The following is a 23,990-nucleotide window of genomic DNA, read 5'->3' on the forward strand; positions in this document are numbered from 1 at the left end:
TTGCATTTGCTTTGAGAAGCTTTTTCTTATCATTGTGACCAGGATAACTGACAGGAGCAACTCAGTGGGGGAAAGGATTTCATTTAGTTCACATTTTGAGCAAATTTTCATCTGTCATGGCAGGAAGGCATGGTGTCAGGAGTGCGAGGCACCTGGTCACATTATATCAGGACTAACAAGCAGAAGTATCCAGATCCCAGACATCCCCCCAGTGACCTACCTCTTCTAATCTGTTATATAACCTTTGAAACAGTACCACCCACTGGGAACTAGGTGTCCCAACAGATCAACCTGTGAGGGACATTTTACATTCAACCTGTAACACTGGGACTTCAAAACTGAGTAAGACACCCCTCCCCAAGGCAGTTGTGGTTTGTTCAAAGGAAAGACAGGTGGAACAGTTCCTTGGCAATGTGATAATGTTATGGTTTATGTATGTCTTTGTTATTTCTCAAGCTCTTTCAAGACCTAAAGTCTAATTATAACTGGCATCACCTAAAAATGTAGCTTCTCCCTTTCACAAAGGACAGAAAATTAAAGCCTGTCTTAACTTGATCAGTATAAGAACACAGTGCAAAATATGTTCCTCATAGGAGGTTAAATACATACATCTACCTTGGGATTGGGACAGTGGCTCATAAAGTAGAAAATATGCCTTTCTGCTAGTTCAGCATTTCCACATGCAGGTATGTACCCTAAAGAGTCTCTCATACAGTCACCAAATACTGGCTTTCAGTATTTGAAAACCCAGTGCTAGACCTCAGCTTCTTCACTGCTCTGTGCTTTGAGAGGGGGTGGTCTGCAGGCCAGTAGCTTTTGGTATCTTCTGTATACATGTGACTTTCAGAGTAAACCCTCCGATCCTAATCTCTACCATAAACCAAGGCCTGTTCATCTGAATATTGTATGGGCATGTTTGCAGCATGCTTTGATTTTCCTGTCTCCAGCCCGCATTCTTTCCCAGCCTATAAAATGCTACACTACTTACTTAGCAATTCAATCCAGAACCTTTGGAATCACCCTGTAGTTTTGAATTCTCTCACATCACTTATGATCTCTCAGCAAAACATATGAGATCCACTTCTCTATTCTCAGCTTCTCAGATGCTGAGGCCTAGAGTGCCTCATGGGCACTGCTAATTGCCTTCTGATTTATCCCCCTGGCCCCTTATCCAGTACTGTGCATCACACAGCAGCCAGAGTAAGCCTTTTAGAACACTATTTGCTGGTATTGTTGGACTCAGCCATCCCACCAAACTTCCCAGCACACTTGGAATAAAATCTCAAGTACTTAGGACTGTGGCCTTGGGCTCCCTCTCCACCATCATTGCCCACCACTTTCCCAAGATGTTGCTCATTCATTGAGTAGACTGAGAACACATATTTCTACATTAAGATGTCTGCATTTACTCATCCTTCTGCCTGAAAGCCCCAGTCCTCCTTGCATGGTTTGTCCTCATGCTCATGTGTGTCCTTACGATCTCACTGGCCACATACCTAAACCAGGATCCCAGTATTCTTTTGTAGCTTTCATCTTGTGGGTTTTGTCCCTCCAATACTTTCAAGGCATTATTTGTTCGTATATTTATTTCTCTTACCAACAATATGTTAGTTTTGTAAAACTGGAATGTGTCTCTGTTTTCTGCATCTATACCAGTGTCTCAAAAGTATTTAATGTTGGAATGAACGAACATTTTCTTACGTGGTCAGTGGAGCTTTTTGGTAGGTGTGAGACTGCTTTCATAATTTTCTTGTGGTTACATGAAAAAGCAAAGGGCTGAGGCTCCCAGCACTTGTGAAGCATTGGTTATTTGCTCTGTGCTTGTCATGTAGCCCCCGCCCAATTTTAGAAGAGTGACTGAAGTGAGAGGTGCTTTGTGTCTCAGGAATGTTTCTCACCAGCTCCACAGGTTACCTCTAGAAGTTGTGAAAACAAACTTGTTAAATTTTGGAGAGCCATTCCTAGGAAAGATCCCTCCTTGGATTGAATAAAAATTCCAGTGACTTAGGATTAATGCCACACATCCTGCAGGTATTCTCATTATCAGTCAGGATGATCCTGGGAGACAAGAGGGCTAGCATTCTCCCCACTTTGCAGGAGAAACCATGAGACAGGCAGTGAAAGGCAAAGGTGGTCATAGCAGAGCCAGAGGCCCCCTGGTCCCTCCTCACTGTGGTTCATAGTATAATTTTTTTTCATTTGTAGGACTGGAAACATCTGCTGCTACTGATATGAAAGAGAATATTCATAGATTGCCTTGTTTTGCTTGTAATATGTAATCATATGTATTAAGTTCTGAAAGATACAGGTTCTTGGGGGAGACTATGAAGTTGCTTCTGATCTTGTTTTTAAGCTGGCTCAACAGGCTCAGCAAAATGTAAGATGTGCATCTTCAGAGCCCCAGTGCCATTAAGATTTCCTTTCTCTCTAGGCCTCATATCCAGTGATGGATTCTGCAGGTATCTGATGTCAGATGAAAATGCCCCAGTCTTCCTAGATCGCTTAGAACTTTACCAGGAGATGGACCACCCCTTGGCTCATTACTTCATCAGTTCCTCTCACAACACCTATCTCACCGGCCGGCAGTTTGGTGGGAAGTCTTCAGTGGAAATGTACAGACAAGTTCTCCTGGCTGGTTGCAGGTCTGGAAGTCAAGTCAGCAATTTGCTTTGTCTGTTTATGATGCCTTTAGATTTATAGTTGTCCTTCCCTTATCCCTTGGATCCCCAGTGTTCCAAGATGACCTGTAGATCTGTGAAGCAATGGCTCGTACCTAATTCTATATATCTATACCCCTTCCCCATAGATCAATAACTGTGATGAAGTTCTATTTACAGATTAGGCACAGAGAGTCTATCAACATCGATACTAAAATTTGTCCAAGGATATACTGTAATAATATTGGCAGCTTTGCTGCCTTTCACCTTGGGGCTGCTATTGTGAAAGGGGAGGGTCCTTGAATACAAGCACTATAGTTCTAAAGTATTCTGATAACAGGCCACTAATGGCTGACCGGTGGTAGTGAGTACATTGTGATGTGCTAGTCACTGCACTGATCCAATCTGTAGGCAGGGTGCTCTGCTGAAGAGTGGTGCCACCACATGACTCACGTGGTGTTTAAGTTAAATGTTGAAATTTGCATTTAATATTCTGCAACCATTGTTGACTCTAGTTAACTGACCCATGGATAAGGGAAGACTATTGTAATTTGCTTTTCTCAAAAAATCAGAAATGGTAATCATCACAAAAAGGCTATCTACATTTTTCTTTAACAGATTATGTTCATTTATCTTTGAGTGAGAACAAACAGTATTGCATGAAGGACTCAGTTATCCTGGGAGTCAAAAGTCATTCATTTACTATTATTTTAAAATATGACCTCAAAAATCTTAAAACCAGAAAATACACATATTTTAGGAAGCCATATTAAGTTGTAGATAGTTTTAAATTTAGTTTTATTTAGTCTTAGAAAGAAGGTGGGGATTTACTTTGGAGAGCGGGTTATTTGCTTAGCCCGTGCAAGGTCTTTAGTTCAATCTCTACCATTCCCCAAAATACAAAAATCAAAATTATAAAAAAATGGGATTACTTAATATAAAACTCAGAAGTTTAGCTCTCTGAGGAAAGATCACTGGGAGTGACTTTTATAGAAATAAGCAAATATTTAAGATTGAAGTAGTGCAAAAATAAATATAATTGTATTATTTTTTGGAAATATTTTTTAAGACTCAGTATGTTTTGTGTCTGGAAGTGCTACAAGCGGGATTAACTCCATCCTTACTTCCTTGATGAGCTTTGTCTGAATACCTGTGTATGAACCCTAAAACAGCATGTGCATTTGTTTCTTGCTTGGTCTTAGCGACGAGTTGGGAGCTCCATGCCTGCTAAGCAAGGGCTTGACTCTGAGTTATAACTCAGGATCTCACTTCACTTTTTATTCTTAGAAAGAATCTCACTTACTTGCCCAAGATGGCCTTACACTGTCAAGAAACTGGAATTACCCAGTTTTTCATCCAAGGTCTTTTCAGTGATGCCAACATGAGGATCAAAATATAGTTTTGACTTGTGCACCCATGAAATAACCATGTTACACATTCAGTTTTTTGACCTATAAGAAGCCACTTATTTTGATGTCTCTGTGACTTTGTGTGTGGTTTTCTGCTGAGGACTCAGTGTTGTAATCTGACTGTGTTCCTAGGTGTGTTGAACTTGACTGCTGGGATGGAAAAGGTGAAGACCAGGAACCGATAATAACTCATGGAAAAGCAATGTGTACAGACATACTTTTTAAGGTGGGTTTTAAGCGTTCACAGTCATAGCTTTCCCAGACCTTGTACAAATGGAGGAAACAAGAAAACAATTTTTTTTCATTTTCCAAAACAATGTACATTCACATTTCCTTTTCTCTCTTTTTATGGAGAAAGTCAAGACAGGTATTATTTGTAATATAATATTCCCTTCATGGTCTTCTTGCTTGCAAATAATAACTATAATGTAATGAGATCCTTTAGCAGAGTCGACTTAGTTTTAGCCCCACACAATATCTGGTATAGTATGGGTACACATATAGTCTTGGGATGCTGAAGCAGGGAGATTGCTTGAGTTGAGGATTTCAAGGCTAGCATGGAAGTCATAGTGAGAACTTTCCTCAAATTAAAATCAACAAAACGTTTTTCATCTTACCTACCTATTTGCTTGCCCACTTTCTTTTATTCCCAAGAGACTCCAAGGTAGCATAAAAAGAGAAACAAAACTTATAAATAAGGAGACAATGAGGTTGGTATTGTGAACAAATGTTAGGAAATCTTATAGATTGGGAAGCATTTCCACAAATCAGGCTCCACACTTTCAAAGGATTTAGAGCCAAGAACAAAACATAATTTCCAGGATCCGCAGTAAGTGTGGTCATTTCAGTACCAAGGACAGTGAGAAGTTTCCCCACTAAAACTTCTCACCCAAAGGAAAATAGTTAATAAACAAGGTATTGCATGGGATCTTTAGGTGGTGTCTACGTGTGATTTGAAGGCTAGTTTTTTTGTGTGTGTTCTTCCACATATCCATGGTATCCCACCAAAGAAATGAAATTGTATGGTAAGCTAATGTCAGAAACATTCATGCCTGCTGGTTTGCATAGTCTAGATAAATAGTGATGATGACTGGCCCTTAGCTTTGAAGACCACAGTGTCTTCCAAACTAGAGATGCCTCAATTCTGTACGTGGAATGGTCCATCCATATCATGTTTCTTAGACAAGGTATTAGTGACTTTCCATCAGCATCAATTTAAGATCATGCTTTCTAAGAAGAGTTAGGGTGTATTAGAGTGAGAAGATGCGAGTTCACAAAGTCATCAAATGACAAGACCAGTGGTGTCCACCTTAAAGAACTAAGGAGATCAATCAGGACACAGCATGGAAAAAAATCACCCAGAAAGGAAAGCAGACCCCAGGGACAAAGCGAGAGCTTTTCTCAAATGATATCTCCAGACGATTTACTAGGCAATTAAGTGTGTGGTCATTTTTACCTGTGAATAAACTTTAAGGAATTACAGTTAGTTGACTGATTGAATAGAATATTTCCAACTTTGTCATTTTAACCGCCGTGCCACGGATAATTATTGTAAAAATACCTTCTAGCTTGCTGAGCAATGAGGCTTGCTCTGTGATTAGCTACAGACCAGTAAGAATTTGTAGATTTTATAGTGTGACTGTAGAAGCAGTGCTTTGAAGTCTCTTTTTCTAAAATAAACATGAGGGCTAACCCTCAGATGCAGCTTGTCTCCTTCATAAGATGCAAGGTATAGGGAGGTGTTAGCCCATTTGGGAGTAGGCAGGGATATAAAAGTGAAGTCAGAGCCCACGCCTGTTTCACCTCACATGTTACTTGACTGCAGAGGAGACCCATGTTTTACCAAGCTCACCACAAACAGTGGATATTGCAGTTGTCATATCAGTACAGTAGGGTCAGCAAAGAACGGTGGACACATACATAGTCCAAGCTGATACCAAACTCAGAGGACGGACAGTTAGCAGCCTCCAGAAATTGTTGTGTTACTACCAGCACATTTCTCCAGAAGAATGAATTGATGAATAGTCTGTCAGGAAACTCCCTGTACAAAGTTTACTTTCTCTTCAAAGAGAATGATGAGGGCTAATGGCCTGGTTTAGTGGTTGAGCATATGCTTCCAGGCTCTGCATTCAAACCTAAGTACTACACAAAAGGGGGCCGGATGAACCAGAGTCCCTGGCTCTGCACATTGTCAAGTGAGAACTAGCAGGCCACTCAAGTAATGTCACTTAATAGCACTGGAGAAACAGAAGAGAGCTTTGACAGAAAAGCAATGTCCTAAACCTCTTGAGTCTCGCCAGGAGGGGTGTCTAGGCAGATGTATTCTCCAGGTCAGAACTGTTAAAGTTGACTTTCTGAAATGCTCAGTTAGTCAACTGTGAATAGTGTCAGATGCCTTAAATCTGTCTGCTCTTTTCTTTCATAAACACTCTTTGTCTTTAAAGGATGTAATTCAAGCCATCAAGGAAACGGCGTTTGTCACATCAGAATATCCTGTAATTCTCTCCTTTGAAAACCATTGCAGGTACAAAGGCTTCTTCACCATGTCCCTACTTGGTGGTGTTTCAGATCCCCTGCTTCTTGTCCTGCTGTTAATTTTTTTTTTAACTGAGTAGTTTGCTGTCCAATGGCTAAATAGCAAATAATCCTCCAGTGAGGACTCAGTCATTCCCACCCTGCCTACCAAGAAGTCATCTTCATGTGGCTGAGTAATGCTTTCCCTAAACAAAAGTTCAGCAATTAGGACACCTAGTCTAAAGTGCCTTTGAGATGGAAAATTTGGCAATAACTTGGAAAGCATTCTTATGTCTTTCTTGCCGTTTTTTTTTTTTAAGTTTAAAGTTGTACCAATTAAAGTTTATACAGTATATTAAAAGTATAGCTTTAGTTAATGTTATGAAGATAGTCCTGCACTTTGCAATGCCGGGGAGTCTAGTTGTCGGGATGGATGTCTCTCTCATTCTTGGAGAGTTAATGGACACTTGAATTTACAAATGCCACTTCTTTTCCCCCAGCAAATATCAACAGTACAAGATGTCCAAGTATTGTGAAGATCTATTTGGGGATCTCCTGTTGAAACAAGCACTTGAGTCGCATCCAGTATGTATTTTTAGCAAACGAGAGTTCCAGCATGAATGGATTTGTTTTGAAATGTGTTTTTTCAGGGGTCAAGTAGCACTGGAGGCTGAATACTAAGGATTTTCATATTTATTTAGATTCTCTGGTACAAAAAGCTTTTATCGTGCTTCAGAGGGATGTAGAGAGGAGCATAAAGTAAACATCTGACTTGGTTTAATCTGGCTGCTCTTAGGATCTCATGTTTTAAATTTCATAAAGCTTCCAAGCCAAGATTCCAGGCCCCTCAGTGCTTCCCAGTGTTGACTGCATTCTGAGTCACTTCAGATACCTGTAAAAACACCTGCTCTAGGGTCCCACCTACAGTGTTGTTTTGTTTCTGATCGACCCAGGGTCATAAGCAGGTATATTAAATCCCCAAGGTAAGCAAATGTGTGCCCAAGGTTCAGAACTCATGGGAGCTGGCTGCTGTGGGAAAAGCTCCAAACTGATGTCAGAAGACACAGAGGTCAAGTTCCCAACTCCAAAATAAATACTCAGGCAAAGTCACATGGCCATTTTTAAACTTCATTATATACCTGCTCATTTGTTCATAAAGCAGTTATTATTAATGTCCGTGGCCCATAGAAGGGCTTTATGGAGTCTGAATGCATTTGTAATTGTTCCAGAGAATTCACTGGATTTCTGTCAGGATCTGAAACATCCAAGAAGACAAGTTGCACTGTGACAAGATACTACAAGAAACAAGGCTTACTAAAATTAAAGTGTTTTGTTAGGCTGTTCATCCCTCCTGTAAATATGGTAGCATTCAACAAAAGAGAAGGGACAGGAAAGTCCATGGCAAGAGGGTACTTGTGCTACGTGAATGACTTGGCTATTCTAACCATGGATTTTCCCCAAAGGTATCTGTGGCAGCTGAAAGCACAGGGAAGCAAGGCTGCATCCTTTGCTCCCCACCTGGCTCTCTGCAGCCTCTGAAGCGCTGTGGTGCTGCCATGCCCTCCCAGAGCTCTCTCTTCCCCCGCACTTGGCCTGACTGTTCCCTGTCAGTGCCTGCAGCTCTTTGTGGAATGTGACCTCTGTCACTGGTCAGGCTCTGATCACACAAGAGAGACAGGCTGGAAGGGTCTGGGAATGGATTCCCCACAGATTCCCCTCACTCTGTATTCCCAAGGGCTATTTGTGAGCACCTGTTCTCTTCTGACCTTGGGTTCCCCAGCAGGATTCCCTGTGCACCACCCTCAGGTGCCTCAGTGATAACATCTAAATAACACACCCTTCACTGGCTGTCTCCTTTCTCTTACTTTTCCACTTCTCTGTTGACATGCGCAAGAGCCAGCTCTCACATAAACTTATGATGTATGAATCCTTGTCTAGGAAGCTGATTCTGAGGGATTCTATACGAAGAAGCAATCTCTATTTATGCATTTATTTATTTAGATATTGCTATCTATCAATATCTAAAAGAATTACTATTGTTTCCTTAGCCTGGATCCTCTGTTCTCTTGGGCAAGAGAAGAGGCTTGCTATTGTGCAAAGGCCATTGTGCTCTAATTAATTAATTAATTAACATCCCAAATGCTGCTCATCCTCCAGGTCCCTCCCTCACAGAGTCCTTCCCTTTCTCGCCAGAGAGGGTGGGAACCCCTGGGTATCCTCCCACCCTGTCACATCAAGTCTCTGCCAGATTAGGCACATTCTCGCCCACTGAGGCCAGACAAGGCAGCCATGAAGACTAAGCTGCCTGTCTGCTGTATATACATTGGGGGCCTCGTTCCACCTTCTGAATGTTCTTTGGTTGGTGGCTCAGACTCTGAGAGCTCACATGGAGCCATGTTTGTTGACTCTGTAGGGTTTGAATCCCCTTCAGGGCCTTCAATCCTTACCCCAACTCTTCCATAAGTGTCCCTGACCTTTGTGTAATGTTTGGCTGTGGGTATCTGCATGTCTTTCAGTTCACTGCTGGTTACAGCCTCCCAGAGGACAGTTATGCTAGGCTCCTGTCTACGAGGATAACAGAGTATCATTAATAGTGTCAGGGGCTGGTGCTTGCTCATGGAATGAGTTTTGAGTTGAGCCTTTCCTTTGGTTTCTGCTCCATCAATTCTTTTAGACAGGACAAATTTTGGGTCAAAAGTTTTGTGGGTTGATTGGTGTCTTTATCCCTCCTCCACTGGGAGTCCTGCCTGGCTATAGGAGGTAGCCTCTTCAGGTTCCATCTCCCCACTGTTAGGCATCTCAGCTAAGGTCACCACCGGCATTGACTCCTATCCCAGGTCTCTGAGACTTCCTAGACATTTCCGCCTACCCCAGGCAGCTGCACATCTCTGTTTATTCTCCTGGCCCTCTGGGCCTCTCTCCTGTCTCTCCCTGCACCTGATCCTAACCACCCATTCCCCCTCCTCTCCTTTCCCACCCAGTTTCCTCCTTCCCTCTGCCTCCTATGACTATTTTGTTTCCCCTTCTAAGTATGATTTTTAGTGAAGGGACGTACACATTCCCAGGGAAGGGATCAGTTCCACCAGGCAGCCTGTAGCCCTCAGTTAAAAGTCTTAAGAAGGCAAGGCGCAGACTTGCTTCTCAAACATAGGATAAAGTAATGAGTTGTGAGATAAATGGCTGTGTGGAAAGATACATAAGTAAGAGTGGATGGGTAATAGCTGGAAGGGTGGAGAGTGAATAAGTAGACAGAGGTCAGTCCCACTGATAAGAGAGAATGACCTAAACAGACTTAACTTCTTGTAAAGCACAAACATAACACCACAGCGAAGTTCAGGTTCCAGCCATTCAGATCTCTTCCCATCTTGAGTGAACCCATTAAAATCCCACGTCAGTCTGGTGAGAAGTCAGGCTTAGTCTGTGACCTAGTGCAGACACAGGGGTGGCCTGAGGCCTTTCGAGTGCTGTATGATAGACTTGAAATGTGAAAGGCCCACCATCCAGCAGGACTGCCACCCCCAGCACCACTCAGGTCAAACCGTACTCTACTAAGGAAGTTGAATTTGTCTATACACCGCAGAGGACTGGGGGTGTTCCAGGTTTACAGCATTATTTAAATCGGAGTTGGATTTAGTGAGCTGATTTGAGCATTGCGTGGAAGGAGAGCTGTGCACACTGACATCTAGTGGTTGCTGGCTGCTGTCACTCCAGGCATCTGGGGCTCTTTTGGTCTGGAATTGCGCATGGAGAGGTCCCTAACTGAGCTCTTTCTGTATATCTCTAGCTTGAACCAGGAAGGCCGTTGCCGTCTCCTAATGACCTCAAAAGAAAAATACTCATCAAAAACAAAAGGCTGAAGCCTGAAGTTGAAAAAAGTAAGTCAATTCACATGTGTTTTGTTGAGAAGTTCAGCGTGTCTAGATGAAATGTGATTGAGAACTGATGACAGGTTTGAGAAGGGAAGGGTGGAGTGCAGATAGTACATTTATTTTCCAGTGTTATGCCACTACATTCCCATTAACCCTTTGTTCTTACAGCTGGTCCACTCAGTGGAAAGCACTCGTTCATATGCTTCTGTGTTAAAATACAGAAGGAAGACAGTATTTGCACTGCTACATGCTTTGTCACAGTTCTGTTCATAAAAGATAAATTAACTTACACTCACATTGGAAACATCTCAGTGTTGTGGGACTGGGGAAGCACTCCATGGGTAAATGCTTGCTGTGTAAGTGTGAGGATCTGAGTCTGAATATCCAGAATCCACATGTCTAATATGAACACCTGTAATGCCCATGAAGATGGGGACAGAGACAGAAGGATTTCTCACATTTCATAAGTGATCTAGCATCTGTTCTCATGTCCATGTTTGATGTTACTTATAGAACAGCTTGAAGCATTGAAAAGCATGATGGAAGCTGGAGAGTCAGCTGCCCCGGCTAGCATCTTAGAAGATGACAATGAAGAGGAAATAGAAAGTGGTGAGTTGTGGGGCTGGGAAACGAAGCGGCTGCATGGGCAAAACACTCCCCGTGCAAGCGGGAGGATCAAAGTCTGAATACCCAGAATCAACATGTTTAACATAAACAACTGTGATGTCTGCGAAGATGGGAGGCAGAGACAGGAGGATTTCTTAGGTCCGTGAGCCAGCTAGTTTGGCAAAAGCACTGGAAACAGCCAAGAGAGCCCGACTCAAAACAAGGTAGAAGGTAAGGGCTGACAAGTGAGGTTGTCTTCTGACCTCCATGTGCACACTGTGGGCTTACACTCACCGTCTTTCACATACTCTCATTGGCACACAGAAACATCCTCCACATAGATAACACACACACACACACACACACACACACACACACACACACACACACACACACCTGCACACACAGAGAGTAATGAGTTGTCATTTCAAGTTACACGTTTAAAAAGTTTTATATTGGAAATAAGAAAAACATTAATCTCTCTCAACAAACTCCTTGGACTAGAAATGACTTTATCTTGCTAAATATTTAGGAGTATTTTTTTTATTAGCCATAATCTTTTCAGGGGATGGGATATTTTTAGGATACTATTACTTCCAGTTTATCTGGACACTGGATGTTAGCAGCTTAGTTGTCTCCCTTCCCATTGTGCACGGAGCACTTCAGAAAAGATTTCCAGTCGGAGACTCAGCTTTGAATCACTAGCTATATTAGGCAGGAATAGAAGGGATCCTTTGAAAGGTCCGTTCTATAATCTTTTTTTTTTTTTTTGAAGAAAAACATGAACTTCAGTCTTGTTACTAACAGTAGTAAGTCAAAGAACATGGGCTAAGAGAACTGAATGAAGTGATCGACTAATGCTTACAAAATTAATTTGACAGTCAAAGCCTATATTGCAATTTTGTTAAGCTTGGGTGTAGCTCAGTGATACAGCACAGTTTGAACCTTCTTCCAGACCTTCTTACCGAGGTCCCTGGAAGTGTTACCTAAAATATAAATATTGACCATCACCTATCTAGCTTCTCAATATAGCCAGCCATAATGTTCTTTTTAAAATTGGTACTGGAACTGTAACTCAGGATAGCATATTTGCCTAGTATGAGCAAAGCGTTGGGTTCGGTTCTCTGTACTGGAAAATAATAATATTAATACTTAGTAATAATAGTAACAAGTGGACCATTTGAAAGTTTGGAATGTTTTCAGGTAGTGATCTCTTGATCATATATCCTGGGAATTACCTTCTTTTGCATTGCTTTAGGGAACCATGGATGCCCAGACTGACTTTAGGCAAAGTACTTGTAGAAACTTTCTTATCACTCATACACCTAAACTATGTCTGATTTTAGGAGACTAGGTACATAGGCTAAACCCAAAAGCTATGAGGATTACTTAATTTTACTCACTGTCCCTTATTAAGACCCTGACTGTGGGAGAGATTCCATTAACACATAAGCTAAGTATCCGTGGGTTTAACTCCAGTCCCAGAGAAAAATGTAGTGTGTGACTTCCTTGTCTGACTTCCTTGTTTGACTTTCTTGTGTTTCTCTGTGCCAAGTAGGATCTAAATGGCCAAAGATCTCCGGTACTATTCAGTTAGTTCCTATAATGTTTGCATCTTATTACATGATGCACCGTCCACATAGAGAGGCACAAATCTGTGGTGATTTGTGATTACCTCTCAGGATTTTGTCAGCAACTGGAGTTTATTTGTCTAGTTCTCCTTGGGTTTTTTTTTTATACAGTTGCTAGCAGGTGACCATCTTGGAGTTGGCATCATTTTAAGATTCGTAGACAATTTATACAGGTTGCTCACTAATTTAACCATCTGTGAAACTCAGCTGGGGCATTTGAGCAGAGCATTCCCTTGTGACCTCTATGTAATTTCAGCATCTCATAACATTGGCTAAGTTGTAACATCTAAGAATCTGGGCCCTAGATGCAGGAAGTAGGAGCTCTTACATTATTTATGAGCTATGAACATTTCAACTCTATTTTGTTCATCGAAGCAATCCTAGGTCTGCCCATTCAAGGGAGCAGGTGAGTGGCAGGTCAGATACCACTTCAGCTATCTTTGGATGTATAATATGTAACCATTAGATTTTTCAGATTTTAAAAAATAATACAAAACAATATTTAAGAATAAAGTATATATATACATATATATATGTATATATTCATATATATATGTATATATATATATTCACACACATATACACACATATATGATATATATATAATAAAGTATCGATAAATAGCCCTAAAAATTAGAAAAGTAATATTAAGAAAATCTAGGTTTTTTTTTTTTTTTTAATTCAGCTGAAGTTTCAAAGAAGGTAACCAAATGCATGTAAGGCATTATGGATCTGTAATCCAGTAAGACAAACTGGAGAAATAATGGAATAAATTAACAGGGAGAAAACAATAATAACTGTGCCATTCTGTACCAACTGTGATGCAGACTTCTTGGATCACTGCCCTGACATCATATAACCTAGTAAAGAAGCACTGTCATTCTCTGTGTACCTGAAGCTTAACAATGTCCATATGGCAACAGCACAGAGAACTGCTCCAGAATCTCCCACCTTCAGGATCAAACGTTTTACACCCTACAGTACTTCTCCAATCTAGAGGACTTTGGAGTACACAGATAACACAAATATAAAAGAAATGGTCATTAAAAATATTTTAAGGTTAAAAAATATAGCTGATTGTTTTAATTTCATTTTTGTTGTTGTGACACTCTATCCAAATACAGCTTTGTGGAAGAAAGGAGTTATTTGACTTACATTTCCAGGTCCATTGTTGAGGGAAGTAAGGGCAAAAACTTGAGATGGGCCTGCTTGCTATTCTTTACAGTCAAAGAAGTGTGACAAGGACCCCAGAGGGATGCTACTTGTTGACTATCTGGCAGACATATGCTCAACTGGCTCTCTTAGACAGTTCAAGATCATCTGCTTAGGGAATGTTGCTGCCCATGGTGGACTAGTTTCTCCTACATCAGTTACCTATAAAGGCAGTCTCTCCCACAGACATGCCAACAGACCATTCTGATATAAGCACCTGGTTAATTAAAAAATTTTCCCCAGATAGTTAAAGGCTTTGTCAAGTTGACAGCTAAAGCTAATTAGGACATGGAAAAAAATCAAGTCTGGTGTTTTCTGAACATATATAATAATCTAAAATGAGGGCTAAATGAGTCTAGTTGTCATTCACACAGGCACCTTCCTACCTTAAATACTGTATTTCTTTATTACTGTATGTAAAAAATTGCATCTGATTACCTATTACACTTACAAATTTATTATCTTTTGCAAAAAATTTAGCACAGGAAATTGTACACAAGTATGAAAGTTCCTGAAGAGAGACCTTCATTTACCGAATTTCTCTTTTAGGGCACAGAGGTCCTGTTGTTCTGGTTATATATGTAATTCTTGGTTTCCTTCAGTAATATTCTGCTCAGCCAGCTAGTTATGACTCTATCATAATATGAAAGTTCTGTAGATTCTTCACTTTAAACATATCAGCATGACAGGCAAGAATACACTCAATATGGTTATGAAAGGCAGGCCTGCCTAGAGGCATAAGAAAACAGACAATGCTCTTAAAAAAAAAAAAAAAAAAAAAAAAAAAGGTGCATGCACCCTGACCACAGGCTGGATTCAAACTAAGGACAAATGGCTGCTTCCCAGGCTGAGTGCAAAGCATCTGGTGCTTAGTAGCAAAGTTGAATATGACTGTGAATGTTTCTACGTATTTGTGCATGCTCAGGAAAACATATATTCAGATACTCTATATAAGTCCTAGTTACTAAGTGTCTACCTGGAATATACAGTTTATACCTGGATGATCAGGTTAGACGACTTATGTAAGTTGAATATCCATTAGCCAAAACACTTGGCCCGAGAAATAGTTCTGATTTTAAGATTTTTCTAAATATAAATTTTAATTTAATAATTTATTACTTTGAAACAAGAGTCTGGCCCCGTGCCCATCCTGTTTCACCCTGGAAAACCAGACTTCTGGGTGTCTGCTCTCATCCCCAGGCTCACATCTCCAGATTTGGAGACATTTAATAGATTACCAATTAAGTATCCCTGATATGAAAATGTGATATCCAAAATACCATGAAATCTGAAACTTCTTGTTTGTTACCACAATGCTCACTCAGCTTAGGATTTGGAACTCTCTGGTTTTTTTTTAATTATTATTTTCAAATTAAAGATAATCAACCTGTGTATGAAACTGACACCATAGAGGTGGGGGGCAGTTTCCAAATCCTGGTTATGTGTGTAGGTCCTGGGAACCTTCTCTCATGTTCTCCTAAGGCTACAGGCAGGGTCTGAATTTGGCTTCATGGATTGTCTTTCTATCTGTTAAGCAGCTGATCAAGAGGAAGAAGCCCACCCTGAATACAAATTTGGAAATGAACTTTCTGCCGATGACTACAGTCACAAGGAAGCGGTTGCAAACAGTGTCAAGAAGGTCTGAGACATTGTATTCCTGTCCTTTCATGGTTTTTAAGGGGTGGCAGTTATTGTGGACTTTTGGGGCTATGACAAGAGGAGAACCAGGTATTGTGTTTTTCTCTCTAATTATATAGGACAAAATTCTCTGCTGTGGGACCAGAATTTGACACACTCATACTATTAAGTTTCAGAGGACCTATAAATTACTCATTGATTGTACCCTCTAATGGTCACTACCCAGTTGGAGAGGCTCTTTTAAATATCACCGTTTATTGTAGTAGAGACGATGAGTATCCCAGTATCCCAGGGCCAAAGATCAGCCTGTTGGCATCATTAGGCAGCTATGTTGTGGATATGCCAAATGAAGCCTCGGTACAGAGCTGGCCCAGCTGGTGAGCAAACCATCCTCCTAGCAAAAGTATGAAGGGCCCAGCCATTCAGCCAGGGAAAATTGTTGTTGGGTTCATGGAACTTGTCAGGCTCAGTGTAGGACAGACTGCCCTAAACAGGTCAAAATGGACTTTCATTTTGCCTTTTGAAACAGAGAGTAAAGAGTCAGGGAATTCTATAATTCAGTCGTGGCTAGTACTATTATGAAAATAAAAGTGAGTGCTGAAGTGGAGACACGGAGAGAACCTGGTGACTGGAATAAGGCAAAGAGGAATTTACCATGCAGAAGAACAGAGTGACATTTCACACCGAAGGACCACATTAAGAGCAGAGATGGCACCAGTGGAGCAAATTGGAGGATCATAGGGTGAAGCAGGGTGACATGTGTCAGGTGGGAGTTAAATAATTCAGAATCTTGGAAGTTTCTACGAGAAATTAAAACTGTAGTTGAAACACGCTCCGTTTCGCATAGAACTAAATGGGGAGAGAGTGTGATCTAGTAGAAGACTATGGTGGTCCCTTTGTGGACTCTCGCCTGGAGGAAAGTAAGGGCAAACGTGTGGAAAACATTGAGAGTGGGCTCTCGATGGGTCAGAAGCAGCCCCTGGTGGTTAAACGGGAGAGGGAGAGGATAGAGTGGTCCAAGGTGTAGCAAGGGCACAGACAATGGTACGGTTTCCGAATGATGGACTGAACATGAAGGTAAGGAGAAACAAGGTAACCTCCTGGAATCCTTGTTGGAGGAACAGGGTAGACAGTGGTACTGTTTACTGGAGTGGGAAACAATGAGAAAGGACTCGGCAGTTTCCAGTGGGACAGGCAACTGGAGAGGTCTGTAAGCTATTCCAGTGGAAGTTCAGAGGAGGAGGAGAATCGATACCCTGACCTCTTGTCCTATCTAACCTTGGGTAAGTTATTTAACCTCTCTTTGCCTTTGTTTCTCCATCTTGAAAATGAAGGTAAGAATGTCCGTTTCATCAGGTACTCACCACAGAGTAAACGAACGCGGCAGCCCCTGTATATGTAGTAGCTGGTCTGCTATGCTCTCATTACTTTCATCCTCATTACCATGGTTGTCAGCACTCATACAACAGCGCCTGTGTCTAGAAGGGAGGTTGAGCAAGAGAAGTGAGTTCAAGAGTTAATGTTTGAAGCTATGGGAATTGTTGAGATGACTCACAAGGGGTGGAAAAGGAGGCCTGTGTGGTGCCCTGATCCATAGGGAGCTGACGGGGGAAGAGCAGAGGCTTTGCCAGCATCCACACAAAAGAGAACAGGACAGTTATGGGCTTTGGATGCTGTTGAAGGACTGGATAGGGAGACCTGTGTCCACTAGGTTAGTAGCATGGAAGTCAATGGCAAATTGAAAAATTTTGGTAGAGTGCTTGGAGGAAAGGAAGCGGCAGAACAGACAGGCAGAATGGGGTAGGAATTGTTTCTGTCTTTGCGAGCTTTGCCTTGAAAGAATCGAACAGGCTGGTACCTGAGATGTGAGATGTGGACCGGATGCTCCTTTCAATCTGGATGATGTCTCTCATGCTCTAGAAAGGAAGCAGTAGTGTGGTGAGAATAGATGAGATCACAGCAGTGTAAAGATGTCGTCCTAGGTGATGTAGGGATGCCTGCTTTGTGATTGTGATGGACAGAGATTCGGGTACAAAGGTTTAATGGCAGAAGGATAGGAGATTAATTGTCTTGGAGAAAAGTCAAAAAAGAAAGTTATCATTTCTGATGATAGGGAATTGTGAGTTCCACGAGAGTACAGATACCCACTGAGACTCAGGATGATGCTGCACTACACAGTGTATTCATCAGTACTGTCTCAGGTGGGGCTCGCATAACAAAAACATCAGACTTGCTGGTTCAAATACCTAAAATGTATTTCTTGATGATTTCTGGGATGGCTGTCAAGGTCAAAGTGCAAGCCAATGTGTTCCAGAAATCTCTTTTAGCAGGTACATTGTCCCATGGTGGAAAGAAAACAGGAAAGTAAGATTTTTCTTACCTCTTTTTATAAGAGCACTAACCTCGCCATGAGGATTCACCTATGACCTGATTACCTCCAGCAAGTCCCTTCTCCAAGTTGGGATATAACTTGACTTACTATGTGATCATGATAAATCCACTCTTAAACGTTGAAAACTTAGGTTATAATGAATCTAATACAATTAACTTACTGGACAGTATAGCTTAGCAGCACAGTATACTGTAGTGTTCATTTACCCTCAGGCTTAGGTGGCTGACAAGGAGCCACTGTCCTGCATCACAAGGGGACACCAAAGTGTACCCTTAGCCATTAAAGATCAAACTGAAAGTATCAAATGAGTTTCCACTGAATAAATATCAGCTCACACCCTCATAATGAAAAAAAAAAACCCATAAACAAGCTATCATGTTGGAGACCATCAGTCCATCACACTGAAATTAGGGTTCACCATATGCTTTTGGTGGGGATGCCAACACTGAGTCACAAACATGAATGTTGGCTTACCGAAGACCATCTGCACTCCACGTTACATTTAAGGGAAGGTGGCCACATGGACAACCATTTTCAACCTTCATGCTTTAATTCTCAGCGAAATGTTTACAGTGAAACAACTTAGACTGTCAACAAGGGAGGGAAATAGCATCACAATGAGAATTGATAAAAGTATAAAACCATGAACTTAGAATATCTGCGACATTTGCTTTAGATGACGGCTTCGTGTTATCAATAACTTAACATTATAAGAAATAAGTAGAGTAAGAAGTTTACATATGCTTACTTACCCAAGGACAGGCTAATGAGTTTGGAAATGTGCCCTTTAGAGAGGTAAACAAAATAATTTTCTTTCTCTAATTTAGACCTCAGATGACCTTGAACATGAAAACAACAAAAAGGTAACAAAATAATTCTCAAAGCATTTTTCCATCAGGAAACACCCACACGTGGCCCTCTCACATTTAACACTGGTGATCTTCCCAGCCCACGCAATGCCAGGGTCACTGTTCATTGGTACACTGTTGACATGTCTGATTCATCTAGTTGCAGTGAAACCATTAAGCTGATTTAAGATATAACCAAGGAAGGTGAGACAGTTTCCCTAAAAGTAAGTATTCAATGCAGTGAGCCACCTCCTTATGTGGCGTGAGATTTCACACAAGGGAGGTTACATAATTATTAGCATATTGAATGTGAATATAAAAATAACCAGTAGTTAATCAGAGCTATATGATGGTGTAGTCGAATAGACCGTGGTACTGATGGTGCCCATCCTCTGAAAGGTTAGCTCCAGACTGCATTCATCGTAGGGTACTCATTCAGTCTTACTGGGCACTGGCCTTACTGTGAAGAAAGTATATTACATTTTGTTATTGTTTGTGCTCTACAAGGTTCTTGTTTGTATTTGTACATGTATTTTGTTGTGTAATGCCGAGACCAGTGACAGTTACACACAGTATTTGCCTATTCCCTGGATTCTCACTCACAATTCAGAACACAGAAAATCCTGACTTGCTGTCTGTAGGGTCTTGTTGTATATAGAATGAAGTGTTATCTTATTTCCTGACCGTTGAGCCTGAAGGGATACCCTTCTGTGTTTGCAAGGATCCTCTGTGCCTGGATTGATTTTCATAAGACAGTAGGGTCAGCAGTACACAGACCGGCCGATTTGATATTTTCCATATGTTAGCTGGATGATTTTAGTCCCCGAGGCCTCAGTCTTGCCCTGTGGCTGGTGGGAGTTCTCATGATACTCAGTGGCATATTCCATAATCTTTCAAGTTCAGTAAGATGAGAAGATCTCAGTCTAAATGCAACAGGGCCCCACAGACAGCACGGCGGGCATCCCTCATGGTTCCAACATATAGTAGCACTGGTGTTCTGAGCATGAAACACATAGGACAAAACAGGCATGGCTTTTGCCCATATTTGGCATGGTGGGTGGAGTTTGGGCCTATATGGAAAAAGATGAAAATAGACACAAGTGTCATATACAGATGATTTTATCACAGGCTTTCACAGGTAAAAGCAGGTTGATGTTGAAGACACAGAGGTTAAGTCATCAGCTAAAATGAACAGATAAGCGAACTGATCGTTGTGCACCTGAGCTGTTTCATTTTTCTGGATTGAGTCTCTTCGAGGAAAATAACTGCAGAGTTCTCAAAATACTGACCACATTTGGAACATTATTTTGTTGCTGAATGAGTTCTTTTTGCTTCGATTTATCAAGAAATGCAAACAATAGTTTGGAGTTTTTCTCTGTACAATGTAATACATCCTATGTAGCAAGTTATCAAGTTTTTTTAATAGTAAATACTTTAATAGACATAGCTAAATCCTATGTATGTGTGTGTGCCGAAAGTTCTGGACGAGATTACTGTAAAACGTGGTCTCCAGTTCCCCATGGACAGTGCCTGAAACCCCGGCTGTGGAATGACAGCTCTTTGGGCTTCCTCCCTCACATCTCTTCCGGGGCCCAGGAGTTTATGCCCACAAAGCCTGCGGGTGACTCTGATGTATTGCCAATGCTGATAGACACTCGGCTGAGCTTTGTGTATTGGCTTAGATGGTAATATTGCTATCACTGTCTGTGTTGCAGGCGAGACCCAGCAAAGAAATATTTCTTGAATATTTGAAAGTCCTTTGAAAATCTGACAGATAAAACGAATGTTTTCATGTTATCTCCTTTTGTATTAAGTAGACCAATGACTTTTAAAGTAAAGCTTTAAGAGAGCAACAAGGTCTGTTACATATGAATTTATGCATATGCAAATACTCTTTATTCAGGATGCCTAAACTAAATCGGTGAGTCCCTTTGAAGCCATCCACTTAAACCGGCTTGTCCTTGTGCTCACAGGGCCTGGTCACCGTAGAGGATGAGCAGGCATGGATGGCATCTTATAAATACGTAGGTGCTACCACGAATATCCATCCATATTTGTCCACGATGATCAACTATGCACAGCCTGTGAAGTTTCAAGGTTTCCATGTGGCTGAAGGTAACATTACAGGTTAAATGCAATAGCTTTTCTGTCTGCTTTCCTGTCACACTGGATGTCATTTGATTTGTTGCTGTTTTTCTTTGTGGATGTCCACTTCTTCTGAGTTGATTCATATAGACTGCATGTGGTCCTGTGTTTGTGGTGGTATTATGCTGTCATTCTACAAATTATCCACAAGGTGGCAGTGCAAGACTGCGACTTGTTAGCTTGTATCCGCATGCTTTTGTAAGGCTTCTTTGTTTACACTGTTATGACAAACTATATTAGTAATATTTATGAGGCATAGTACCTGTCTGGATTCCTGTGTGTGTATATTGTGTAATCTGTGGCTGTAGGAGAGTGAGGAGAAGTTCATCAGTGGGTACAAATGCGTTGAGATAGGGGAAATAAAATTTGTTCTGTGGTACCTAACTCCTATTCAAAAGCTGGTTCCCCACAAAAGCTGGTTCAAAAGGAGTTAAAAATATTTCCTAACCATTTCTGGACTGAAGAGTACATTATTATCAAAAACTATTTATCTCAGCAGTGACTATGACACTGGGGTACATGTCATTTGTTTAGTGATTCCACATTTAATTCAGCGCATGCACAGAATGTTAATGAAACTTGGAGCAATTGACACAGGCATGTAGCATGGGCCACAAATACTTTCTGGTTTGGGATGTAAGATCCTGGGTGTAATTGTGTCGGCTGCTTGCTTTTTGAGGGGTTTAATGGCTGAGTTTCTAAGTACATCTTTGCTTTTCTTTTACAGAGCGCAATATTCACTATAACATGTCTTCTTTTAACGAGTCCGTTGGCCTTGGCTACTTGAAGACACACGCAATTGAGTTTGTAAAGTATCCTAATGGACTGACTCTGTGGGATGGACCGTGTTCCTGAGGACCGGCAGGGGTCTCTGCAATAGATTAGCGGCTGTCTATAATTTTAATATTTAGGTTTTTTTGTATATTTTTTTACTGTAGCGCTGTAAAATGATGTGGGTGAAGGAAGAGCCTGGCAGCTATGACGACCTCCCCAGACGTGCAGAGTTTCTAGAATGCACGCTGGGGCTGTGAGTTCCTCTGAGCGGCATTTATAAGGGGATTGGTCCCGTGTTATCTACCTGCTTGTCGTTGTCCTGCACCGCCACATTTGTTGTTCCCTGTTGTATGTTTGCTCCGGCTGCTTTTGGATTTCCTTAATCAGTTACCCAGTTACAATAAGCGGCAAATGAGCCGCATTTACCCCAAGGGGGGCAGAGTTGACTCCAGTAATTACATGCCTCAAATTTTCTGGAACGCTGGTTGCCAGATGGTTTCACTGAACTATCAAACCCCAGGTAGGCGCTAATGTCCAGTGACCCCGAATTCCACAAGAACCCTGGGACAGGGCAGCCTTTGCAGCTGCCTCCATGCTGGAGGCATTTTGTTTATAAAGGAAGCTGCCATGTGAAACAAAAAAAAAATTGTTTTCTTGGATTTATATAATGGTAAGAAATTAAATCCCCAAAATGAAGCCGCAATAGAAGATGACATTTCAGTTTTAATCCCTTCCATCAATGTTATGAATGGTTTCTCTATCAAAGCTTATCAAAGATGTATCTTTTTTTTTCCCAGAGATGAAATTTAGTTTGAGTATCTTTGTATGATAACTTAGACTCTGTGCTCCGTTGGAAAATAACACGACCACTGCATCCATTCAACAAACACTGATGGCAGCAGCACTTACCATAAAATGACAGACTTCCAGGGAAAACTCTGTGAGATGCAATATAGAGTGTTAGATACCATCAGACACTCTAATTCGACCTTCCAGAGTATATTCTCTGGCAGGTTTTCAACATACAGTGGCACTTTATTCTTTTTCTACAAATTCTAACTTCGGGTAAATGTACAGATGCTTGAAGTTTTCAAAGTTTGTGTAGGAGCCTCTGGCCATGATCCTATGACTACAGATAGGGGAATGAAAATAGGCATAAAAAAGGCAGAGAGCACAAACCATGTTTATTTTACATGACGGTGTTCTTCTGCACGGCTTTAAAGCTTGGTAGAAACAGGAATAAAAGTAAAACAGATGAATAGCAACTCATTTCTGGTCAGTCCCTTGCTTTACAAGTGCGCTTCCCAGGAATATGAGCTGGCTGCATTTCTCACCCCTGAGGGAGCCTCCCTGATGGCCAGAGCTCCTTACAGCTGGGTCACTGTGTGGAACCCTAACCACTGTACTTTCTAGAAGAGTCTTTGCCCAGGTCTCTCTTTGCCCAGGAATCTCGAGTGTTTTTCGTAGTGACAGAACAAAAGGATGACAGTGCTTTACTTACCAAGGACTCAAGCTGCCCACCAGCAAGTTTGTGATAAAGGACAATCTGATCCTAAAGCAGTTCATTTTCTGGGCAGCCGTGTAGTTCATTCTGAAGAATAGAAAAAAAAATATCACTTAGTTTAGTTACTCCCCCCTCCTGTTCCTCCTGCTTCTCCTAGTCCTCCTGCTCCTCCTCCTCCTCTTCCTCCTCCTCCCTGTCCTCCTCCTCTTCCTCTTCTTCTTCCTCCTCTTCCTGTTCCTCCTCCTTCTGCTCCTCTTCCTGCTTCTCTTGCGTCTCCTAGTCCTCCTACTCGTCCTCCTCCTCCTCTTATTTATAAGAAGAAATAAAAATTATAAACCCGGTCTTCCCATTCCCAGGATAGGCCTATGAGAATTCTAATGCTCACATAGCATGTAGGCCATGAATTTTATGGTTCTTACCCATTTTATAATATGTTTTTTCTAATCTAGTTTCGTGTTCTTAATAGCCCTGCTGTGGGTCTCTGGCATCCCTGTCCCATGTGGTAGTGAGATGATGCATATACCTAACTGTAGCTGGTGTATATATTCCCAACTAGTATGTCTCTACTCTGAACATCGAGTTAAACATCGTATGACTTGTTTACCAAATCTGCTTGGTAATCTCTATGAAAACGTACCTGGTGTTTAATTTTAACCAAATATATGAGGTCATTTCAGTGTGGAAGAATCATGGGCCCTAAACCAGGCCAGTAGAATGCTACAGTGTGAAGGAAAGAGCTTTGGACCTCAGAATAATAAGGCTTTCTTGTTTCCAGTCACCCTGTCAGGATC

The 23,990-nt window shown here is 41.4% G+C and overlaps 1 protein-coding gene and 1 long non-coding RNA gene across 15 annotated transcripts in view; one reads left to right on the forward strand and one right to left on the reverse strand.

Moving 5' to 3' along the window:
- Plcb4 (phospholipase C beta 4) overlaps positions 1–23,990 on the forward strand; it is a 355,587-nt gene that overhangs the window by 282,006 nt on the left and 49,591 nt on the right. For 7 of the 14 annotated variants that reach the window (XM_076929818.1, XM_076929814.1, XM_076929823.1 and 4 more), the window contains 11 exons: positions 2,432–2,642; positions 4,199–4,292; positions 6,511–6,590; positions 7,081–7,165; positions 10,365–10,455; positions 10,963–11,058; positions 15,434–15,537; positions 18,756–18,791; positions 20,750–20,891; positions 21,649–21,733; positions 22,091–22,215. In XM_076929818.1, coding sequence (XP_076785933.1) covers positions 2,432–2,642; positions 4,199–4,292; positions 6,511–6,590; positions 7,081–7,165; positions 10,365–10,455; positions 10,963–11,058; positions 15,434–15,537; positions 18,756–18,791; positions 20,750–20,891; positions 21,649–21,733; positions 22,091–22,215 — 1,149 coding nt within the window. The remainder of the gene's footprint in view (positions 1–2,431; positions 2,643–4,198; positions 4,293–6,510; positions 6,591–7,080; positions 7,166–10,364; positions 10,456–10,962; positions 11,059–15,433; positions 15,538–18,755; positions 18,792–20,749; positions 20,892–21,648; positions 21,734–22,090; positions 22,216–23,990) is intronic. The other 7 variants (XM_076929821.1, XM_076929817.1, XM_034494413.2 and 4 more) reach the window with 3 other exon arrangements.
- On the reverse strand, positions 15,532–23,325 carry LOC143441442 (uncharacterized). Its single transcript, XR_013108833.1, has 3 exons — positions 23,197–23,325; positions 17,395–19,846; positions 15,532–17,014 (listed from the first exon to the last, which is right to left on the reverse strand). It is a non-coding gene; the product is annotated as an uncharacterized LOC143441442 (long non-coding RNA).

The sequence above is a fragment of the Arvicanthis niloticus genome, chromosome 2, assembly GCF_011762505.2.
Source record: "Arvicanthis niloticus isolate mArvNil1 chromosome 2, mArvNil1.pat.X, whole genome shotgun sequence".
NCBI classification, from domain to species: Eukaryota; Metazoa; Chordata; class Mammalia; order Rodentia; family Muridae; genus Arvicanthis; species Arvicanthis niloticus.